Source organism: Bos taurus, chromosome 6, assembly GCF_002263795.3.
Source record: "Bos taurus isolate L1 Dominette 01449 registration number 42190680 breed Hereford chromosome 6, ARS-UCD2.0, whole genome shotgun sequence".
Classification (NCBI taxonomy): Eukaryota; Metazoa; Chordata; class Mammalia; order Artiodactyla; family Bovidae; genus Bos; species Bos taurus.
The window spans coordinates 87,307,412-87,329,724 of NC_037333.1; the positions used below are offsets into that span (position 1 = coordinate 87,307,412).

The window sequence follows — 22,313 nt, forward strand, 5'->3', positions numbered from 1 at the left end:
TGGGCATGGAGTAGTATAAGAGTGAGTTTAAAATCAAATATTAGGCATGATAGATCTTATGACTTCCCTGGTGGCTCAGACGGTAAAGAATCTGCTTGCAATTTGTGAGAGCTGGGTTCCACCCCTGGGTTGGGAAGATCCTCTGGAGAAGGGAATGGCAACCCACTCCAGTATTCTTGCCTGGAGAATTCCACAGAGGAGCCTGGCAGGCTGCAATCCATGGGATCGCAAAGAGTTGGACATGACTGAGCAACTAACACTTTCACTTTCATAATAGAGTCTAGAACTTTCTCAGCCATATCCATCTCATTGAACTTGATTCTGGCCAGTTTCCAACTTTCAAGTTGTCCACTCCCTCAGCTGTGTTGCTGACCCTCCACTCTTAGGATACCCTTTCTCTCTTTCCCAACTTTTCCAGTTATTAGCTGTGGAGCCTGCGTCAGGTCACGTAACATTTTTCTCTCTTACTTTCTTTATATATTAAATTGAGATACAGTTAGTATCTACTTCATACTGTGATTAAATGACATACATAAAGCAATTACCACAGTTTCCAGCACAGAGGTGATATTAAAATACTCAAAGGTAATAAAGTTCTTAAGGTAATTTAAAAATGTAAGTATAATAAAGTATTTAACTATATCTTTGGTTATTCTACTCAAACTCATTATGCCCTAGAGGGTAAGGCTGTATGACGTTAGTCACTTTCTTATATGAAGAGAACCCTTCTAAGTATTTTTCTAAGTGAAACATTTCTCACTCCAGTAGAAGCCATAACTTCCTTGAAAATAATATTACAATTATTCACAGGACATTAATGGAAAATATAAAGTAAAAACACCAGTAGGAGATAGACTGAAATATTAGTCTGTGCATTTCTGGATATAAAGATAGGAAAAGTTATTCAATTCTCTGTGCATATTGTATTTTATAGCTAAAACCTGAATCACTTTCTTTGAAATCTTACTCAATTTCATGACTTACTAATAATTTCAAGGCAATTAAGAGGCTTAATCGAAGAAGGTCTGGAATACTGAAGGTGACTCCTTAGGAACCCTCTTCTGGGATTAGATGCTCACTCTCTAGCCCAGAGTAATAGGTGAGGTCTCTAAGTTAGGTTTTGTAGTATCACCTATCCAGCAGAGCGAGTATTCAATCCATGATATATCTTCATTTTATATCTCAGCTTACATAACATTTTCTAAGGAGTCATACCTCCTCAATCCATAGACTCTAGGTTTATTTATTCTAAGCAAGTCTTAGGAATATCCTATTAAAACCTTTAAATAGATAAGGCCATAATCTTAGATAATAACATTACTTTACCTGGAGATCTAGTTATTATGTTCACATAATAGTCTGAATAGTCTGAATCATCAGCCTTCTTTTCTTCTCTGAAGGCTTTCTCATGATGTTTGGGGGAAAAGTGGGCTACCAACCAGCTGCTTCAACACCTCCAATCAGTTCACTCTCTAACCGCAGTTAAAATTTCTTTGCTACAAGTTTCTGAAATTTTTATTATATCACCACACCCTTTAATATTTTAAACAAAGAATAGTGTCTCTCATACCTTGACGGTCACCAATATTTGAAATACCCGACAAGGAGTAGAAATAAGCCATGTTCACAGTGAACATAACTCTTTCAACATCTTTTGATATGCTTTTTCCATCTCAATTACTGATATCGTCAATTGTGCATAGCTATTTGAAACTTCTTCCCTGGTGGTTCAGCTGGTAAAGAGCATGCCTGCCAATGTAGGAGACATAAGAGGCACAGGTTCAATCCCTGGGTTTGAAAGATCCCCTGGAGGAGGAAATGGCAACCCAGTCCAGTATTCCTGGCTGCAGAATTCCATGGACAGAGGAGCCTGGCGGGTTATGGTCCATGGAGTCACAAAGAGTTGGACATGAGTGAAGCTACTTAGCACACATGCAACCTTCTTTATTCAGAGGAAAGAAGTCTAAGGGTTTTCTCCCAACACCAGCTATTAATCAGCACCAGGTATGAGAATGGTGTTAGTAAAGTTCCTCTTACACTCTCTGAGGCGTCCAAACTTTTTTTTGATCCAAGGGAGCGCTGGAATCTCTCTTCAACCGGAACTTCTACAGAGGCTCTCTCTTCTGTGGATGTCTTCCCTTCTCAGCATCCTGCAGGTTTTCCCAGCTGTGGCAGAAGACAGCTGGAACCAGTTCATGGGCTCGTACTGGTTCCAAAGCCCATGTGAAGTTTGTCTGCCTATTAAGCAATGCCCAGGTGGGAGAGACTCCTCCTGAGTCCTTTGGCATTCGGCGCTGGACCCCACAACTCCCACAGTGGCACTTTCGTTCATAAATGAATACCAAATTTTAGTTGTTAAATGGGGGTGGAAAAAGGAAGGACATTTTGTACTTACATGATACTACTGCCCTCTGGTGATATATTTGAAATTGTTTTGAAAATTAAAATATTAGGTCATATCATTCTGTCTCTTGTAGTTTTTCACCCCCAGTTTAAGCATGTGCCTTTTCAGCACTTCTGTTACTGCTGTTTTCTGTCTCAACTAAATGATTTTACCAATTTAAGTTGTCATAACTGCTTGCATTCAATTTAGTCAGTTCATAATTATTAAATTAGTTGCTTAATAACTACAATACCTTTTAATAAAAATAATTAGACCTTCAGTTCAGTTCAGTCACTCAGTCATTTCCGACTCTTTGTGACCCCATGAATCGCAGCACACCAGGCCTCCCTGTCCATCACCAACTCCCGGAGTTCACTCAGACTCACGTCCATCAAATCAGTAATGCCATCCAGCCATCTCATCCTCTCTCGTCCCCTTCTCCTCCTGCCCCCAATCTCTCCCAGCATTAGAGTCTTTTCCAATGAGTCACCACTTCACATGAAGTGGCCAAAGTACTGGAGTTTCAGCTTTAGCATCATTCCTTCCAAAGAAATCCCAGGGCTGATCTCCTTCAGAATGGACTGGTTGGATCTCCTTGCAATCCAAGGGACACTCAAGAGTCTTCTCCAACACCACAGTTCAGAAGCATCAATTCTTTGGCACTCAGCTTTCTTCACAGTCCAAATCTCACATCCATACATGACCACTGGAAAAACTATAGCCTTGACTAGATGGACTTTTGTTGGACAAGTAATGTCTCTGCTTTTGAATATGCTATCTGGGTTGGTCATAACTTTCCTTCCAAGGAGTAAGCATCTTTTAATTTCATGGCTGAAGTCACCATCTGCAGTGATTTTGGAGCCCAGAAAAATAAAGTCTGATACTGTTTCCACTGTTTCCCCATCTATTTCCCATGAAGTGGTGGGACCGGATGCCATGACCTTTGTTTTCTGAATGTTGAGCTTTAAGCCAACTTTTTTACCACTTTCACTTTCATCAAGAAGCTTTTTAGTTCCTCTTCACTTTCTGCCATAAGGGTGGTGTCATCTGCATATCTAAGGTTATTGATATTTCTCCTGGCAATCTTGATTCCAGCTTGTGCCTCTTCCAGTCCAGCATTTCTCATGATGTACTCTGCATAGAAGTTAAATAAACAGGGTGACAATATACAGCCTTGACATACTCCTTTTCCTATTTGGAACCAGTCTGTTGTTCCATGTCCAGTTCTAACTGTTGCTTCCTGACCTGCATACAAATTTCTCAAGAGGTAGGTCAGGTGGTCTGGTATTCCCATCTCTTTCAGAATTTTCCACAGTTTATTGTGATCCACACAGTCAAAGGCTTTGGCATAGTCAATAAAGCAGAAATAGATGTTTTTCTGGAACTCTCTTGCCTTTTCAATGATCCAGTGGATGTTGGCAATTTGGCCTCTGGTTCCTCTGCCTTTTCTAAAACCAGCTTGAACATCAGGAAGTTCACGGTTCACATATTGCTGAAGCCTGGCTTGGAGAATTTTGAGCATTACTTTACTAGCGTATGAGATGAGTACAATTGTGCAGTAGTTTTAGCATTCTTTGGCATTGCCTTTCTTTGGGACTGGAATGAAAACTGACCATTTCCAGTCCTGTGGCCACTGCTGAGTTTTCCAAATTTGCTGGTATATTGAGTGTAGCACTTTCACAGCATCATCTTTCAGGATTTGAAATAGCTCAACTGGAATTCCATCACCTCCACTAGCTTTGTTCGTAGTGATGCTTTCTAAGGCCCACTTGACTTCACATTCCTGGATATCTGGCTCTAGGTGAGTGATCACACCATTGTGATTATCTGGGTCATGAAGATCTTTTTTGTACAGTTCTTCTGTGTATTCTTGCCACCTCTTCTTAATATCTTCTGCTTCTGTTAGGTCCATACCATTTCTGTCCTTTATCGAGCCCATCTTTGCATGAAATGTTCCCTTGGTATCTCTGATTTTCTTGAAGAGATCTCTAGTCTTTCCCGTTCTGTTGTTTTCCTCTATTTCTTTGCATTGATCGCTGAAGAAGGCTTTCTTATCTCTTCTTTCTATTCTTTGGAACTCTGCATTCAGATGCTTATATCTTTCCTTTTCTCCTTTGCTTTTCACTTCTCTTCTTTTCACAGCTATTTGTAAGGCATCCCCAGACAGCCATTTTGCTTTTCTGCATTTCTTTTCCATGGGGATAGTCTTGATCCCTGTCTCTTGTGCAATGTCATGAACCTCATTCCATAGTTCCTCAGGCACTCTATCTATCAGATCTAGGCCCTTAAATCTATTTCTCACTTTCACTGTATAATCATAAGGGATTTGATTTAGGTCATACCTGAATGGTCTAGTGGTTTTCCCTACTTTCTTCAATTTAAGTCTGAATTTGGCAATAAGGAGTTCATCATCTGAGCCACAGTCAGCTCCCAGTCTTGTTTTTGTTGACTGTATGGAGCTTCTCCGTCTTTGGCTGCAAAGAATATAATCAATCTGATTTTGGTGTTGACCATCTGATGATGTCCACGTGTAGAGTCTTCTCCTGTGTTGTTGGAAGAGGGTGTTTGTTATGACCAGTGCATTTTCTTGGCAAAATTCTATTAGACTTTGCCCTGCTTCATTCAGTATTCAAAGGCCAAATTTGCCTGTTACTCCAGGTGTTTCTTGACTTCCTACTTTTGCATTCCAGTCCCCTATAATGAAAAGGACATCCTTTTGAGTGTAGTTCTAAAAGGTCTTGTAGGTCTTCACAGAACCGTTCAGCTTCAGTTTCTTCAGCGTTACTAGTTGGGGCATAGACTTGGATGACTGTGATATTGAATGGTTTGCCTTGGAAATCAACAGAGATCATTCTGTCGTTTTTGAGATTGCATCCAAGTACTGCATTTCGAACTCTCTTGTTGACCATGATGGCTACTCCATTTCTTCTGAGGGACTTCATTAGACCTTAGATAATCCAAAATAGATAGAAGTAAATACCACCACCTTCCTGTCCTTAAGTCCTTGTACAAATACACATAAATAAAAAGGAAAACATGAAGAATACAGTAAAATTAATAATAACAAGCATAATAATAGAGGCAATAGGGGAAAGTCCAAAGAGAGAAGGATGACAAAAATGGAGAGGGCTTGCCATGGTCAGCTTTGGTGTGTCTCACAGTCTAAGTAAACAATGCTTGCTGACATTTGCCAACTTGGTCTATTTAATGAGTCTTTGATATAAGAATAAAGAATATGGACTCTTCTTTCAGATGGATAATTCTTTCTATAGTATGTGTAAACACTGTATTATAGTATATTTAAACCTAATAAATTAGAGTCTCTATGGATTCTTTCCTAATTGAAATTTGGGGGATACAACTATTTTGGGTAAAGTAACACCATTTATAGCCAGAAAGGCAGGAGACTTACAGGAGACGTGGGTTTGATCCCTGTGTCAGGAAGATCCCCTGGCATAGGAAATGGCAAAGCATCCAAATATTCTTGCCTAGAGAGAACCATGGACAGAGGAGCCTGGCATGCTACAACCCATGGGGCCACAAAAGAGTCAAATGTGAGTGAGCAACTAAACAACAACATATAACTTATTACTATTGTGAACTTATAAGAGGAACTTAAGCTATGTCAAGTGGTTTATTCTATACAAATGAATTCAGATAATAATATGGAAGCATTTTTCCCAGACTATAAAAAAATCTGGAAATAAGAAAAAAGTTGAGAAATATAAATAAGCAAAAAAAAAAAAAAGATATTATCCAACCATTCCATCTTCCAGAGTAATCTATCTATCTACTGGCAGTGTTTTGGCAAGTACAATTCCAAGAAGGAAAAAATTTTAAATCATTTCTTCTCCTGACTTCTCTTCCTGAAGACCTAGATACTCTTCCTATAGATGAATCTGAATAAATACAATTTTTAAAATTAATTAGCCTCCAATTAAAATAAATAAATTTATATTTTTAAAAAATGAGTAAATTGTCATAACAGGATTGTAAATGGAACTCATGAAGTTTATCCTATTATTCCTATTTTTTCTCTCCAGAATTGAAGATGAATGAATGAAAAAGAAAGCTCACAACCAAGTTTTGTATTCATCAGGTATTTTCCCATGTAGAAATAGAGAATATAAGACTAATTTTTGGTAAAATGGCTTATGTTTACAATTTATCTATTTAGCATGTATGTTCTAACTTGTAACATTTAGACTTTCTGTTATTAAAAAGACATTACACATTTTCAGTGAAGCATTTTGAAACTACTGAATCATCAGTATGTGTAAATTTGCCTTCCTCAAACTGATGTACTCAAGTTTCTTACTCCTTATATTATTTCATCTAGAAACAAATATGGTTCACAGAGTATACTTTAAATAATTTTAGTTTTAAAGGTGTTCAACCAGGGGTACATTTTATTTAAAGCTTTTTAATCAACGGTATGGAACTTTTAAGTGCCCAGTAAGAAAGATGCCTGATACATGAATAGCAAAGAGCAGTTGCCCCTGATGTATTACATTGAGATAAATCAGGATCTGACTTTTCTCCACTTCACTATAGTAATTCTATGAGTGATGATGTTGTTCCCAAAGTCACATTATTATAGGTTAATCTAATGGTCAAAGCTCTGACCTCATGCACAAAAATTCTATAATTGAATGTTAGGAGAAAATAACACTTAAAATGATGGACTCTTTAACTCTTTGCATTGCATTTTGCGTGCTATTTTGCAGTTAGCAAACCAATAATAGGATTAGTGAAATCCATATTGGCACCCAAAACAAAATATGATTTTAGTTTATAAAAAATCTACTGGGTGACTTTCCTGGTTGAGAATATGCCTTGCAATGCTGGGGACGTGGGTTTGATCCCTGGTTGGTTGGGAACTAAGATCCCACAAGCTTTAGAACAACTAAATCCACACATCACAACTAGAGAGTCCATGAGCAGCAACTAAATATCCTTCACGCCACAACTAAGACCCGAGCTATCCAAATTAAAAGAAAAAAAATTGATTGGAATAAGAGGAAAAGAGACTCTTCTGTCTTGAAAGACTGACATGGAGTGTAATATAATACACTGGAAGATTCTGTATTAATCCTCCTAACCCTCTAATCTCAACAGATACATCATGGATGCATATCTGCTTCGGACACATGTGGTTGCTTTCAGCCTGGTTATAAGAAAAAAGAATGTGTAAATATAAAGCATTATATCTTACGATGTATTCTACCCATATGTTTGCCAGCTCTAATTGAATCCACAGAAAAATGTTTTTTATTAGTAACTCTTACCTTCCTACATTTTTCTCATGTCTTTCTCATTTGTATTTAAAGTGCTTCCTTGCCTTAGGTACAAATATCTTTAAATATTTGTGTGAAAGCTTTTCTTTTGGAAACTTTAAAATGATTTTTGTCAAGCTGGTAGGTTTTCTCAGTGCGTCTCTGGACCCCAAAGACTTTCTCAGCTTGAATTTGTATAGCAGCCTACCGTTGGTTCCACTCAAATTCCTTTCTTTTTCTCTTCTCCAAGCCCTCACCCGATCCCATGCTCACTTTGCTTTTCACTTCCAGTTTTTGTCTAACTTTAGGAATATGAAGTGCAGAAAAGCAAAGATGAATTTTAAAAATTTGAGGAAAGGGAAGAAATTAAATGGTAAAATAATGGGAGCTGTTGGAGAAAAATGATCCTCACTGAGTTATTTTTTATTAGTAAAAAACTTGTTTACCCTTCCCTGTACCTAAAATACAAAAACTATCCAAAGTCAAGTATCAGAAGTAAGTAACACATATATTAATCTTATATAGCACTGACAAAAATAGACATGCTCCCCTAATATGATGTAAATGTGTACTTGGTAAAAGACTAAAAAATGCTAAATGATAATGAGGTCATTAAATGGTTCAGTCTCTGCAAACTAGGGTCTGATTATCTACCTGTAAAGACATTTGGATTTACCCTCAACAATTCAACTACTAAAAACACAAATATGGGAGCTCCATAGTACATGTCCACTATCAAGTTGATTTTCATTTAAGGACACATATAACATTCTATCCAATTTACAAGGCATGCAGAAAAGAGTTAACAAGTAGGCCCGAGTGTGCTATCTTTAGAAGGGCCCAGTTTGCAAGCTGGATTAGAGTCTGGGAATTTAAATAAATTCTAAACAGCTCCCTATCTTGATACAAGCTTTCCTTAAATGGCAGAGTGGCTCACAGTGCCTAGTTTGTTTATACAATCACAAAGTTCATGCTGCACATTGAATTTCCATCTGGGAGCCTAGAATTTAGACACATACTAAAAAGAAGTTGCCCATCTGATCTCTCTCTAAAAACCTTGGAATGGAGTAACAAGCCTTCCTCCTAGACAACATTTAACACTTGTTGTCAAACTTGTCACTGAAAGAATTAAGCATGTCCTGTGAGACTCCACTGGGCTAGGACTCTTGGAACCCTGTGCCTGGTTTCCTGAAGATTTTACTCCATGTGTAAAGCTGATTTTGCTTGGGATCACTTTGCTATACTAAAACTAGCTGTGAATACACTATACGCTGGTCTTCCCAGGTGGCTCAGTGGTAAAGAATCCACCTGCAATGCAGGAAATGCAGGTTCGATCCCTGGGTTTGGAAGATCCCCTGGTATAGGAAATGGCAGCCTCACTCCAGTATTCTTGCCTGGAAAATCCCATGGACAGAGGGAGCCCGGAAGGCTACAGTCTATAGAGTCGCAAAAAGTCAGACACCACTGAGTGACTTAGCACACACACACAGTATGCTGAGTCCTGTGAGTCTTTCTAATAAACCACCAAACTTGGGAGTGTTACCAGGGACCTCTGACACCCATTGATTTTTGTCTTTCTTAAGATATATAGATTTTAAATAAATATTTATCGCATAAATACTATGTGAATTGAATTATGCTATGTGAAACCAAGATAAGTAACCCAGGCCTACTTTAAGAAATTCAGTTTTGTGGCTATGTCTACATACAGAACTATATAAAAAGAATATCCAATTAACTGAGTCAAAGCAGAATAAGGAAAATACAGTAAGCTCTTTTCAATGCAACTTTTGAGATGTATACATTTCATCTCATCCAAATACCAGGAAAGCTCAAGGCATGTTAGTTAGAACAAGTAGATTTTGACAGGTTATGATATTTGAAGGCAAAAGAAAGAGGAGTTTTGCAGGATTTCCCTTGAAATTTTGCAAGTGGATAGAAAGTATGGTAAATAAATGAATAATATAGAATATATCAAGGAAAATGACATAATAATAATTTTTACTTGTAGCACAAAGTGGAATTTTCAAATGCTCTTGATTAGAATCCTAATAATTTGAATGTCTGATTTATAACTCATTTCTATTATTGGAGTGTGTAACCATTCCCTTTCTGCAGGGGATCTTCCTGACCCAGAGATCAAACCTGGGTTTCCAGCATTGCAGGCAGATTCTTTACCATCTGAACCACCACGGAAGCCCTTTTAAGCAAAACTTATGGGTCACTGTGTGTGTGTGTGTGTGTGTGTGTGTGTGTGTGTATTTGCTCAGTTGTGTCTGATTCCTTGCAACCCCATGGACTGCCGCCCACCAGTCTAGAATACTAGAGTGGGCTGCTGTTTCCTTCTCCAGAAGATCTTCTTGACCCAAGGACCAAACCCACATCTCCTGCATCTTCTGTATTGGTAGGTGGATTCTTTACCACTGAGCCATCAGAGAAGCCCAGGGGTCCTTAGAGAAAATCCATCAAAATTCCATGGAATTTTAAAAGCATCTTTCTAAAGCTCTCTTAAGCTTATATTCTCTTGATTTTTAATCATGTTTTTCTTTTCTGCCTCTTTGTTCAGGTCCATCATGAGTGAGGAATGGGATTCAAACTCTACAGAAAACTGGCATTACATTTGGAATAATGCCACAACACATGATCTGTACTCAGATATCAATATTACCTATGTGAACTACTATCTTCACCAGCCTCAAGTGGCAGCGATTTTCATTATTTCCTACTTTTTGATCTTCTTCCTATGCATGGTGGGAAACACAGTGGTTTGCTTCATTGTAATGAGGAACAAACATATGCACACAGTCACTAATCTCTTCATCTTGAACCTGGCCATAAGTGATCTACTAGTTGGTATATTCTGTATGCCTATCACACTGCTGGACAATATTATAGCAGGTATGTTGATCCACTCCAGTATTCTTGCCTGGAAAATCCCATGGATGGAGGAGCCTGGTGGGCTACAGTCTATGGGGTCACAAACAGCTGGAAATGACTGAGTGACTTCACTTATGTTGATTTGTGTACAGCTCAAAGATAATATAAAAAAATATTTGTCCCATATCCCTGCAGCTATGGTACAGTCATCCATTCATTTCAAATATTTACGGAGTTCCAAGAACTTCTCCAAGTAGCTGTCCTCATGAGGCCTACATTATAAAGGAGGATAAAAAAACAACAAACAAAAAACTATATAAACAGAGAATAAAAAGAATTATGGGGAAAAGTAAAGCAAGTGACAGAGATGAGATGTGGAGGCTGATTTTTATAGAGTTCACTGACGGTCATCCATGAATGATGACACTTCTTACTGAAGACTATGAATTTCCTTGGCAGTTCTGAGCACATATAGTATGGTAGGAATGTTATTGAGACTATATGCATCATAAAGCTCTAAGAACTGCTAAGTGTGGTTTCCATTAATATGATGTCTTCAATATAACGTAAATAGATATTTAGACCCTCTTGTGGTTAGCTGGGCTTCTCTGGTGGTTGGGAGATTTCCAACAGTTTTTGATGGAAGGCAAGCAGCAGGACCAATGATATGTCACAAAGTGGTAGTTTCATTCATGGAGTAGTAATTTACATGTGCAACATAAACAATGGTTCGGGTGCTACCCTAGAGGACTTCCAGGTCCGTATTACCACTTCCTAACACAACTTTATGTCCCTCTCTTGTGGCTCAGCTGGTAAAGAATCCACCTGTAATCAATCCCTGGGTTGGGAAGATTCCCCTGGAGGATGACATGGCAACCCACTCTAGTTTTCTTGTCTGGAAAATCCCCATGGACAGAAGAGCCTGGCAGGCTGCAGTCCATGGGGTCACAAACAGTTGGACACAACTGAGCGACCAAGCACAAAACATCACATTATATACCCCAGAAGTATAGGAATGGTGTATCTATGGCTCCTGGTAGAGTTTTGGTACATAGTACCTGATTAATAAATATTTGTTGTACAAACTAATGAATAGCACTCAAGATACTCATATTCCAAATCTGTATAAGAAAATATAAAAAGTATTTAGATCAAACAAGCCATATCATGGGGCTACTGTGGTGGCTCAGGAGTAAAGAATTTGCCTGCAATGCAGGAGATGCAGAGATGTGGGTTCAATCCCTGGGTCGGAAAGATTCCCTGAAGGAGAAAATGGCAACCCACTCCAGTAATCTTGCCCAGAAAGTAAACTGATGTTGAATGCCACAAAAGGGAAAGAACTGTGGTGTGGTTTGTTGTTACTGCTGTGTAGTCAGACACGACTGAGTGACTAAACAATAATAACACAAGTCATATCACAGTTCTTTTCCATTATGGCATTCAACATAGGTTTACTGAAAAATGGAGATTTAAGAATTTATTTCTGTTTCTTTCCTTTCTCTGAAGTGGGAGTCAGGGAATGTTTGAGTGGCTATTCTATCATAATATACTACATAAATTCTGTGTTTCCATGATGCTTGTCATTTAAAAGCAATATTTATTAATGATGTACATTTAAAAAAAATGATGTACATTTTTAAGATGTGCTAGACAAAAAGAGTTGATAAAAATTGTTGTCTCAATAAACTTAAGAAATGATCTCAATATGTCTCCCATAAATATCTATAATTAAATTACTAGTTAAGTTTTTTCATATACAGTATCCTTCCCTACCCCTGATTCCTATTCCCAGGAGGCAGCCACATTCAGCATTTTTGCATTTATTTTTGGTAATTACTATAATATTTCTGAATAACATGTTTTTATTCTAGTATATTATCCAACTGCAGAAGATGCAATTTAGTTCTCATTATCCTCTTCTACCCCAAGAGATAGTTTCCCTCACCAAACTCCACTGAACTGACAGCACTAGGGCAAAAGAATGTAAATCCATAGAAACTGTCTGAATGTGAAATTGGAAAAACAACATGACTGGTTGAAATTTGGTATAAATACCAACAGACACATTTATACAGAGCCACAAATATACATTCATTTTTCACCTCCCTCATTCTCTCAATATGAGCACGTCATTGTTTTTTGTTAAATCAATATTTAGGGTATGCATTACTATTATTATATGTACCTTACCCCTGCTGAACCATGTAGAGTACTATGATAGCAACCTTTTCTCTTATAAAATGTTTTTGTTTTCCTGGATTTAATAAGGGCATAATCTTTTGATTTGTTTAATGTTTTGAGTATAGCTATCAATAATGTTTTCTCAGATTTTCTTCCAGGAGAGTTAAGTTTCTTGCCAATACCTTCAAACATATAAAGTACATATATGTGTTTTTAACACATCAAAAAGATGTAAATGAGGTGAATAATAAAGCTTCCAAGCTTGTTGTGGGGATTAGATATGTTAATAGATGCAAAATATTTATTAGAGCATATAGAATGTTGAAACTACTGTATAAGCTTTGACATTATTAATATACTGAAAAACAAAGCTCTAAATATATTAATGAAAATAATGGGAAATGTTGATTGTTCCCTGGATCTTTTAGGAAACAGTTACATGCATCTAATTTCATGTCTTTCTCTTCAAAATTTCAGTGAAATTAAAATATACATGTATGATCTCTCTGAAGACTAACTGTTCCATTTCCCTTTCAGGATGGCCTTTTGGAAGTACAATGTGCAAGATCAGTGGCTTGGTTCAGGGAATATCTGTTGCGGCTTCTGTCTTTACTTTAGTTGCAATAGCAGTGGATAGGTAGGTCAACCCCAAACTCTGAATCCAGAAAATTGAGCATGTCTGCAACTATTCTACCTAACCAGTGAAAAATGTGTCATCTACTACATTTGGGCATATCTGTTTAAAATTGTATTCATAATATATCCTTTTATATATATATATATATGTAGTATATAATATATATACATATGCATAGTATATATGTGTGTGTATATATATTTGTGCATTATATATACATAAATTGTATCCACAGTATGTATCCCTTTATATATATATATATATAGAGAGAGAGAGAGAGGGAGATAGGGTGTATGCATGTGCATGCTCAGTTACTCAGTCATTTCTGATTCTTTGTGACCACATGGACTGTGGCCTGCCAAGTTCCTCTGTCCATGGAATTTTCTAGGCAAGAATACTGGAGTGGGTTGCCATTTCCTACTCCAGGGGATCTTCCTGAGCCAGGGATCAAACCCATGCCTCCTGCATTTGCAGGAGCATTCTTTACCACTGCACCACCTGAGAAACCACACACACACACACACACACTAAGAGTTCAGTAATAAAATAAAACTAGTAAAGTTTTCATATTTTAAAATTAAATAATTAGAGATGATTCATGTCCTAGTTTGGCCTGCTATAACAAGGTATAATACGTTATTTGATGAATGAATAAATGAAAAAATAATACTTGAAGTTTCCATAATTGTTTTACAAAAGGAGCAAAAATACCTAGAACAGCACCTATGAAGTTATCCGTAATTTAAGGGTGAGTAAATGGGAGAATTCACTGATTAGAAGACTAGATGAACACTTGGAGGTTAAGACAGAAGACCTATCACTTCATGGAAAATAGATGGGAACAAAGTAGAAACAGTGGCAGATTTTATTTTCTTGGATTCCAAAATCACTGTGGATGGTGACCACAGCCACGAAATGAAATGATGCTTGCTTCTTGGAAGTTACAAGGGAAGCCTGGTGACAAACCTATACAGTGTATTACAAAGCAGAGACATCACTTTGTGGACAAAACTCACATAGTCCAACCTATGGTTTTTCCAGTAGTCCTCTAGGGATGTGAGAGTTGGACCATGAAGAAGGCTGAGAGCCAAAGAATTGATGCTTTAGAACTGTGCTGCTGGAGAAGACTCTTGAGAGTTCCTTGGACTGCAAAGAGATCAAACCAGTCAATCCTAAAGGAAATCAACCGTGAATATTCATTGGAAGGACTGATGCTGAAGCTGAAACTACAATTGATGTGAAGAACCAACTCATTGGAAAACACTCTGATGCTGGGAAAGATTGAGGGCAGGAGGAGAAGTGGGTGACAGAGAATTAGATGGTTGGAGAGCTTCACCGACTCAATGGAGATGAAATTGAACAAACTCTGGGAGATAGTGGAGGACAGAGAAGCCTAGCGTGGTGCAGTCCATGGGGTTGCAAAGAGCTGAACACAACTTAGCAACTGAGCAACAACAAAAACAAGACTTTACATATGCTTTGAAGGAGTTGTAAAGAAAGACAACAGAGTAGTAAAAGCTCAAGCTAACTAGTCGTTATATAAAGATATTAGATAAATTAGTTTGGGTTGCTTCTAAGCCATTTAAAAACTCTGTTTTCTTACCTGCAGATCTGGAAAACAGTAAGTTTCATAACATTTCAGTTTTATAGAGTCATCAAAAAAATCCTAGAAAATTCAATAGATGATAATACTTTGAAAAATGTGTTATGCAGTTGCATAGTTGTATGGTTATCTTATACTGCAGAAGGAAATGGCAACCCAGTCCAGTATTCTTGCCTGGAAAATTCCATGGAAAGAGGAGCCTGGCAGGCTACAGTTCATGAGGTCACAAAGAGTCAGACATGACTGAATGACTGAGCACATGGTTATCTTATAATGAACATAATGAACATCAATAATAACATTAAGAATCACAATGACAAAAATTAACAGCAGTAAAATGAACCAGTGTTACTCTTCATATTGATGTTGAATTTTCATGCTCCTTAGAAGATATGGAACACCAGGAAGGTGTATAAACAGAACTCATAATTGGCAACTCTCAGAGTCTTACAGCTCTGAAAAAAACCACCAAGACACTTGGTGGCTCAAAACAGCAGTGTTCAGTACTTCCCACAACTCTGTAGATTGGCTGGGTGTGGTTCTCCTACTCTATGTCTTATAGCTGAAATTGCTCATGCTTCCACTTATACCATGCTTGCTAATGTTCAACTAACTGGCCAAAGCAAATTGCATGTCCAAGCACACAGATCATATGTGAGGGGACCACAGAAGGGCATGAAGGAAAGTATAAGAATATGGGCTCTGGAGCCAAACCACATGTGCAACAATCATGTGTGATTATGGGCAAGAATTTTTACCCTTTCTAAGACTTTTCCCCATAAAAGGCTTAAAGATACAATCCATGCAAACCAATGAAAAGGACCTTAGAACAGAATATTAAATGTTCAATATGGGCTGCTTAACACTAACATTTTTATTATAACTTTAAAATTTTTATTGGAGTAGAGTTGATTTACAATGTTGTGTTAATTTCTGCTATACAGAAAAGTGAATCAGTTGTAAATACATATGCATACATCCGTGCTTTTTTTCTAAAGGTTTATTGTATTTATTTATTTAATTTACTTTTTGGCTGTGCTGGGTCTTCGTTGCTGTGCATAGGCTTTTCTCTAACTGCAGCGAGTGGGGCTACTCTCCGTTGTGATGCACAGGCTTCTTGTTGCAGCAGCTTCTCTTGTTACGGAGCACAGGATCTAGGTGCGCAGGTTTCAGTAGCTGCAGCACATGGGCTCTGTAATTGTGGTTCACAGGCTCTAGACGCTGGCTCAGTAGTTGTGATGCATCAACTTAGCCACTCTGCGGCATGTGAGATCCTCCCAGACCAGGGATCAAACCAGCATCCCTTGCACTGCAAGACGGATTCCTAATCGCTGGACCACCAGGGAAGCCTGAGTACTTTTACTATTAATAGTGTCTGATATACTCCACTTATTCGTATTTTGAGTTGAAATTAATCTCATATAATAATTACAGAAAATGCGTCTCTCCTAATTCTAACTTTCTACATTTTAGGGAGAACGTGGATGAAGACTGCAGTTACTGAAATTTAATTAATGACTCAGCCAGAAGTTATGAGCAGTCCTTCACTGATATTTGCCTTTCGTTACAGGTTCCGGTGTGTCATCTACCCTTTTAAACCAAAGCTCACTATCAAGACGGCGTTTGTCATCATTATGATTATCTGGGTCCTGGCCATTGCCATCATGTCCCCATCTGCAGTAATGTTACATGTACAGGAAGAAAAAAATTACCGAGTGAGATTCAACTCCCAGGATAAAACCAGCCCAGTCTACTGGTGCCGGGAAGACTGGCCAAGTCAGGAAATGAGGAGGATTTATACCACAGTGCTGTTTGCCAATATCTACCTGGCTCCCCTGTCCCTCATTGTCATCATGTATGGAAGGATTGGAATTTCACTGTTCAAGAGGAAAGTGCCCCACACAGGCAAACAGAACCGGGAGCAGTGGCATGTGGTATCCAAGAAGAAGCAGAAGATCATTAAGATGCTCCTGACCGTGGCTCTGCTTTTCATTCTCTCCTGGTTGCCCCTGTGGACCCTGATGATGCTCTCAGATTATGTTGACCTGTCTGCAAATGAACTGCAGGTCATCAATATCTACATCTACCCTTTTGCACACTGGCTGGCCTTCTGCAACAGCAGCGTCAACCCCATCATTTATGGTTTCTTCAATGAAAATTTTCGTCGTGGTTTCCAAGATGCTTTTCACCTCCAGCTCTGCCAAAAAAGAGCAAAGTCCAAGGAAGTCTACACTCTGAGAGCTAAAAACACTGTGGTCATCAACACATCTCATCTGTCAGCACAGGAATCAACAGTTAAAAACCCACACGAGGAAACTGTGCTTTGTAGGATAAGTGCTGAAAAGCCCTTACAGGAATTAATGATGGAAGAATTAGGAGAAATTACCAGTAGCAATGAGATGTAAAAAGAGCTGGTGTGATGATTTTAACTCTGCTGTGTGATATATATTGAAATATTGTTGATGTCTATGGCTTCGTTCTTTAGTTCTTTCTATGAATGTTAGAAACCCTCTCTGAAAAAAAGTCAACAAAATGAACCTCCTGTTTGTAATCAACCTTATTGTATTTAAAATATATACAGAAACATACACAAATTGGCATGGATAAATCTATTTTCTAGGACTAGTTTTCAAAGCCTCATCTTTTCCAACTTTGCTGTGTATATATATGCAACACACATACACACACATTTTCATCAAATGGTGATAAATGGGCAGTTCTTTGCATGAGAGCATGTTTTGCAAACTCTCCTTTTGCTTTTGAATTGGAAATTTCAGACTACAGAACTATTTATCTGTGTGTGCTTTTAAAATGTACTCAGCTTTCTTAGAATAAGAACTGCAATAGCAAATAAAGGGACACTGTATTTCTTTGTATTTAAAGGCTGACTTTTTTCCTTTTAAAAAGTACAAAGTTGGTAACAATTGCTCCAAATGAGTTATTGTTGAGTTTTAATACTTCCATAAATGAATTTAAGCCCTAGCTGAACCCACGTTTCTTGTAGAGATGATTCAGGATCCCAAGTTGACCTCCTTTCTAATAGAATCCCTGACATAAAAAAGTCAATCTTGTAATAAAGCAGCAGTTGTCAGAGGAAAGCAGCTCTCTTTTGAAGGGCTTGATCAGAGATGTTCAACAGTCATCGTAAGACTCCCAGAAAATTTGAACTGATTATTCCAGATTTCCTACTGGGCAGGACATTTAAATCTGGAAGTCCTACTTGATTAGCAAATTAATACTGCTACTAAGAGAATGGTGAACCCCTGGATTCTGCCTGGTTAGGATTATGTAGTGACAATAGTCATAAATGCTGGCTTTTATTCTGGGGTGGGATAGACCCTAGAAAATTGGGAATTATAAAATAACAAACAGTTTTGCAAATAAAAATAAATGTCTGGGCTTGGACCTATCACGTTTTCTCAGGCTGTAATGTGGTTTAAGGTAAAAGCTTTCCAACACTATAGGCCTTTGAGAAAATGATTGTTTTAGTTGGGTTTATGCTATATAATATTTAAATCCATATGTGTTACATATTTCCAAAACCTTTTTTGAATTTCATTATTTCTTCTATATCATGTTGTCTATGTGTTATGAAGAACTTATTTGGGACTTCCTTAATAACCACTTTTGTGATTATAAAATAATAAAATTTACATTACGAAATATCAAAACATATATTATCAAAATAACACCTGTTACTAGTGGAATTTTCGTGAAAAACAGAATGGTGCAAAAATTGCATGTAATTCCTCTTCAAAGGAGAAATAAAACAGTGAAAACACTATGTAGATCAGCATCCTGTATGTACATCTTTGCCAAGAGTGATTATTCAGGAATGATTATTTTGCCATTGTCTACCTTACAATATCATTAATACATATTAAATTTCTACAATTGTGCTACTTTAATGGTGAAAAATCATTTAAACTTGTGGTTTTGATTACTAGTGTGGCTGAATATTATTTCATGTTTCTTATTGATTTGTATTTATTCCTCTTCCCATTCACTGGCCATTTTCCCATTGTAGTTTTGTTGTTGTCTTTTATCTATTACTATGTACTTTGGGGGGCTTCCCTTGTAGCTCAGTTTGTAAAGAATCTGCCACCTGCATTTGATCCCTGGGTCGGGAAGATCCCCTGGAGAAGGAAATGGCAACCCACTCCAGTATTCTTGGCTGGAGAATCCATGAACAGAGTAGCCTGGCGGGCTACAGTCCATGGGGTTGCAAGAGTTGGACACAACTTAGCGACTAAACCACCACCGTGCACCTTTTGTATCAACCATCAATAACAGGCAGAATTGGTCTTTAAAAAAAAAAAAAAACATAAAAATGTTGTCTTTTCTCTGCTTAAAAGCCATTAATCATTTCTTTTCAAATTAGGGGAAAAATAACAACAACAACAAACTCCTTATCAGGACTTACACATTTTTAGTTTTTCTGCCCCCTGTCCACCCCTTAATCTTGTCTCATATCCTACACACATCATTCACACTACTTATCTAGTTACCTAGTGGTAACCATTCTTACTGTCATTTGGGGGCATATTTACATGCTTTCTTTAATAAAGTAATGATTCTGGGACATGTACTTTATAACTTCTTATTCATTTAGTATATCAAGAACACATGTCCATGTTGTTTAATATTCTTCAAATATCCATTCCTTAATTTACTAAGTTTCCTTTCTGAGGATGAAAATATAAGCTATTTCCTAAATCTATAAAATGATGCAGTTATGTGTACTTGTATAATACTGGGCATATTTATAATTATCTTAGAATAGACATATAAAAACACAACTGCATGTCCAAATGCAGGTACATTTGATAATGTTTTAATACACATTGTCAAATATTTCTTAAATAGGTTTTAATATTTCATACTTCCCTTAGTGGTGTAACTGAGCTATCCATAAAGCCTATCCCACTCCAGTATTCTTGGGCTTCCTTGTGGCTCAGCTGGTAAAGAATCTGCCTGCAATTATTTTGCAGACCTGAGTTTGATGTCTGGGTTGGGAAGATCCCGTGGAGAGGGGAAAGGCTACCCACTCCAGTATTCTGGCCTGGAAAATTCCATGGACTGTACAGTTCATGGGGTCACAGAGTTGAACATGAATGAGTGACTTTCACTTTCACTTTAGTGGTGTAACAGGGTTTGCTCACTCACACACTTATAATATGGCATATTCCATAGAACATGGACTTCCCTGGTGGCTCAGACAGTAAAGCGTCTGTCTACCATGCTGGAGACCTGGGTTCGATCCCTGGGTCAGGAAGATCCCCTGGAGAAGGAAATGGCAATCCGCTCCAGTACTATTGCCTGGAAAATCCATGGACAGAGGAGCCTGGTAGGCTACAGTCCATGGGGTCGCAAAGAGTCGGACATGACTGAGCGACTTCACTTCACTTCATCTTTACTTCATAGAACAAAATTATCTTGTCAGTTTGGTCAGAGAGAACTTGTATACCTATGTTTGTTTCATTCCATTGTTATGCAGCCGGACATTAAAATAATCTTCATTTAATTTGATTCATTTGTATTCACTTATCTTCACTTGTATTTGTAGCAGAAGAAAACATTTCCCTTTTCTTTCTAGTTTGTTCACTGATCTATAATTAAATTGACATAAGACGGTACAGAAGGGAAACAAATTTAATTACAAATGTATGGGAGCCCCATGAAGACATGAGAGGCTCCCAGAGAGTCAGGCAACTGAGGCTTTTATGCATCCTGGACTAAGAAGAAGAAGGGTAGGCGATGGAATGTCAAAGGAGAGGAAGATAATTCACAGGAAAATGGAAAGAGAAAATATTTGTTAAGGAAATGTTTGTCACACCATGCAAAGTCTTTTTTATGTAAAAAAATATATATATATGTATATAGATATCAATTCAGTTTAGTTCAGTTGCTCAGTTGCGTCTGACTCTTTGTGACCCCATGGACTGCAGCACGCCAGGTCTTCCTGTCCATCACCAATTCCCAGAGTTTACCCAAACTCATGTCCATTGACTCGGCAATGCCATACAACCATCTCATCCTCTGTTGTTCCCTTATATATATATATATGTTTACAATAGCTCTCTTCCTGGTAGGCTCCCATCTAAATTATTTTAGGGAGTTAAGGGACAGATAAAAAGTTCTTCTTGAGTCTGTTGGGCCTTTATCATGTTCAGCTTGAAATAACCCACCTGCCACAATGGCATATTCTGGGGTGGCCTCCTCTGAAGCCCATCATATTCACTTGTATCTCTTTCTTAGTTAATTCCCTCTTCCTGTTCTTTACTTCCTATTTGGTTAGATTATTTGATTTTTTTCTCAACAGTGTATAAAAGTGCTCCCTAAGTCAAGATATTAATCTTTGACTAGCAGACATGTTTCAAACATTTTTTCTATTTGATGTGTGACTATGTATGTGTATATGCACAGATATGAGGACAAAGTTTCAGCCACTATGACAGAATCCTGAAACACACTGGATTCTTAAAGGATATAGATGTTGATTTTGTGCTTGATGTTAGCAGTCCAGCTCAGTGGGGACCTTATTACCACATATTAGCCTTTACAGATGAGGAACTGACTTCACAGAGGTAAAGGAAGTTGTTCAGGGTTATGCAACCATAACCCTGAACATAAACAGTGACTCATGGAGCCAAATTCTAACCCATTTCAGCATTTAATGAATATTTATTATGTGGCAGGCACTACATTAAGCTCTTTACAGGAATCATCTCATTGAATCCTTATATACTAGGAAGTAAGTTTTAATATTCACCTTTTCAAACAGACACAAAGGCTGAAGCTTTCAAATATTAACATAAGGAACTATTTAAGAATATTTATTCAGGAGTCAGATTGTCTAGGGCTGCATCTTGACTCTGCCATCTAGATATCAGTTCCTAAAATTCTCAATAACTCAGTTTCCTCAACTGTAAAATGGACATAATAATAGAAATCATTTAGCAATTTAATGCAATACCATTTGTAAATAGACTAGAACTATACCTAGTATTCTTCCATTTATTAAGAGGAAACATAGTTTGTATCAGCCTAATGTCTGTAATCAATTTTTAAGAGGCTTATTCCCACTTAGGTAAAACTCAGAGGTTGAAGATAACTGTTCTAAACTGGCTGCTTGGATAATAACCATAAAAAACAAACAATATAAAACTCAATCTTTTATTGTACCTTATGTACTAGAAAATAAATATGCATCATGATTTTCTACTTTGTTGCTTTCTTATATATTTCTAGCTAGCTTTCTTTTTCAAGCAGTATTTTTTTCAAAAAGATATTTACCTCATTACAAAATGAATTATCCTATACATATGTCTTCCAAAGATGTTTCCATGTAAACAG

The 22,313-nt window shown here is 37.5% G+C and overlaps 1 protein-coding gene across 1 annotated transcript in view; it reads left to right on the plus strand.

Moving 5' to 3' along the window:
• The window catches only part of NPFFR2 (neuropeptide FF receptor 2), a 76,279-nt gene extending 58,446 nt beyond the window's left edge, over positions 1-17,833 (plus strand). The window contains exons 2-5 of the mRNA XM_005208126.5: positions 6,427-6,482; positions 10,226-10,557; positions 13,255-13,354; positions 16,528-17,833. Coding sequence (XP_005208183.1) covers positions 6,439-6,482; positions 10,226-10,557; positions 13,255-13,354; positions 16,528-17,362 — 1,311 coding nt within the window. The 5' untranslated portion in view covers positions 6,427-6,438 and the 3' untranslated portion in view covers positions 17,363-17,833. The remainder of the gene's footprint in view (positions 1-6,426; positions 6,483-10,225; positions 10,558-13,254; positions 13,355-16,527) is intronic.
• The last annotated feature ends 4,480 nt before the right edge of the window (positions 17,834-22,313 follow it).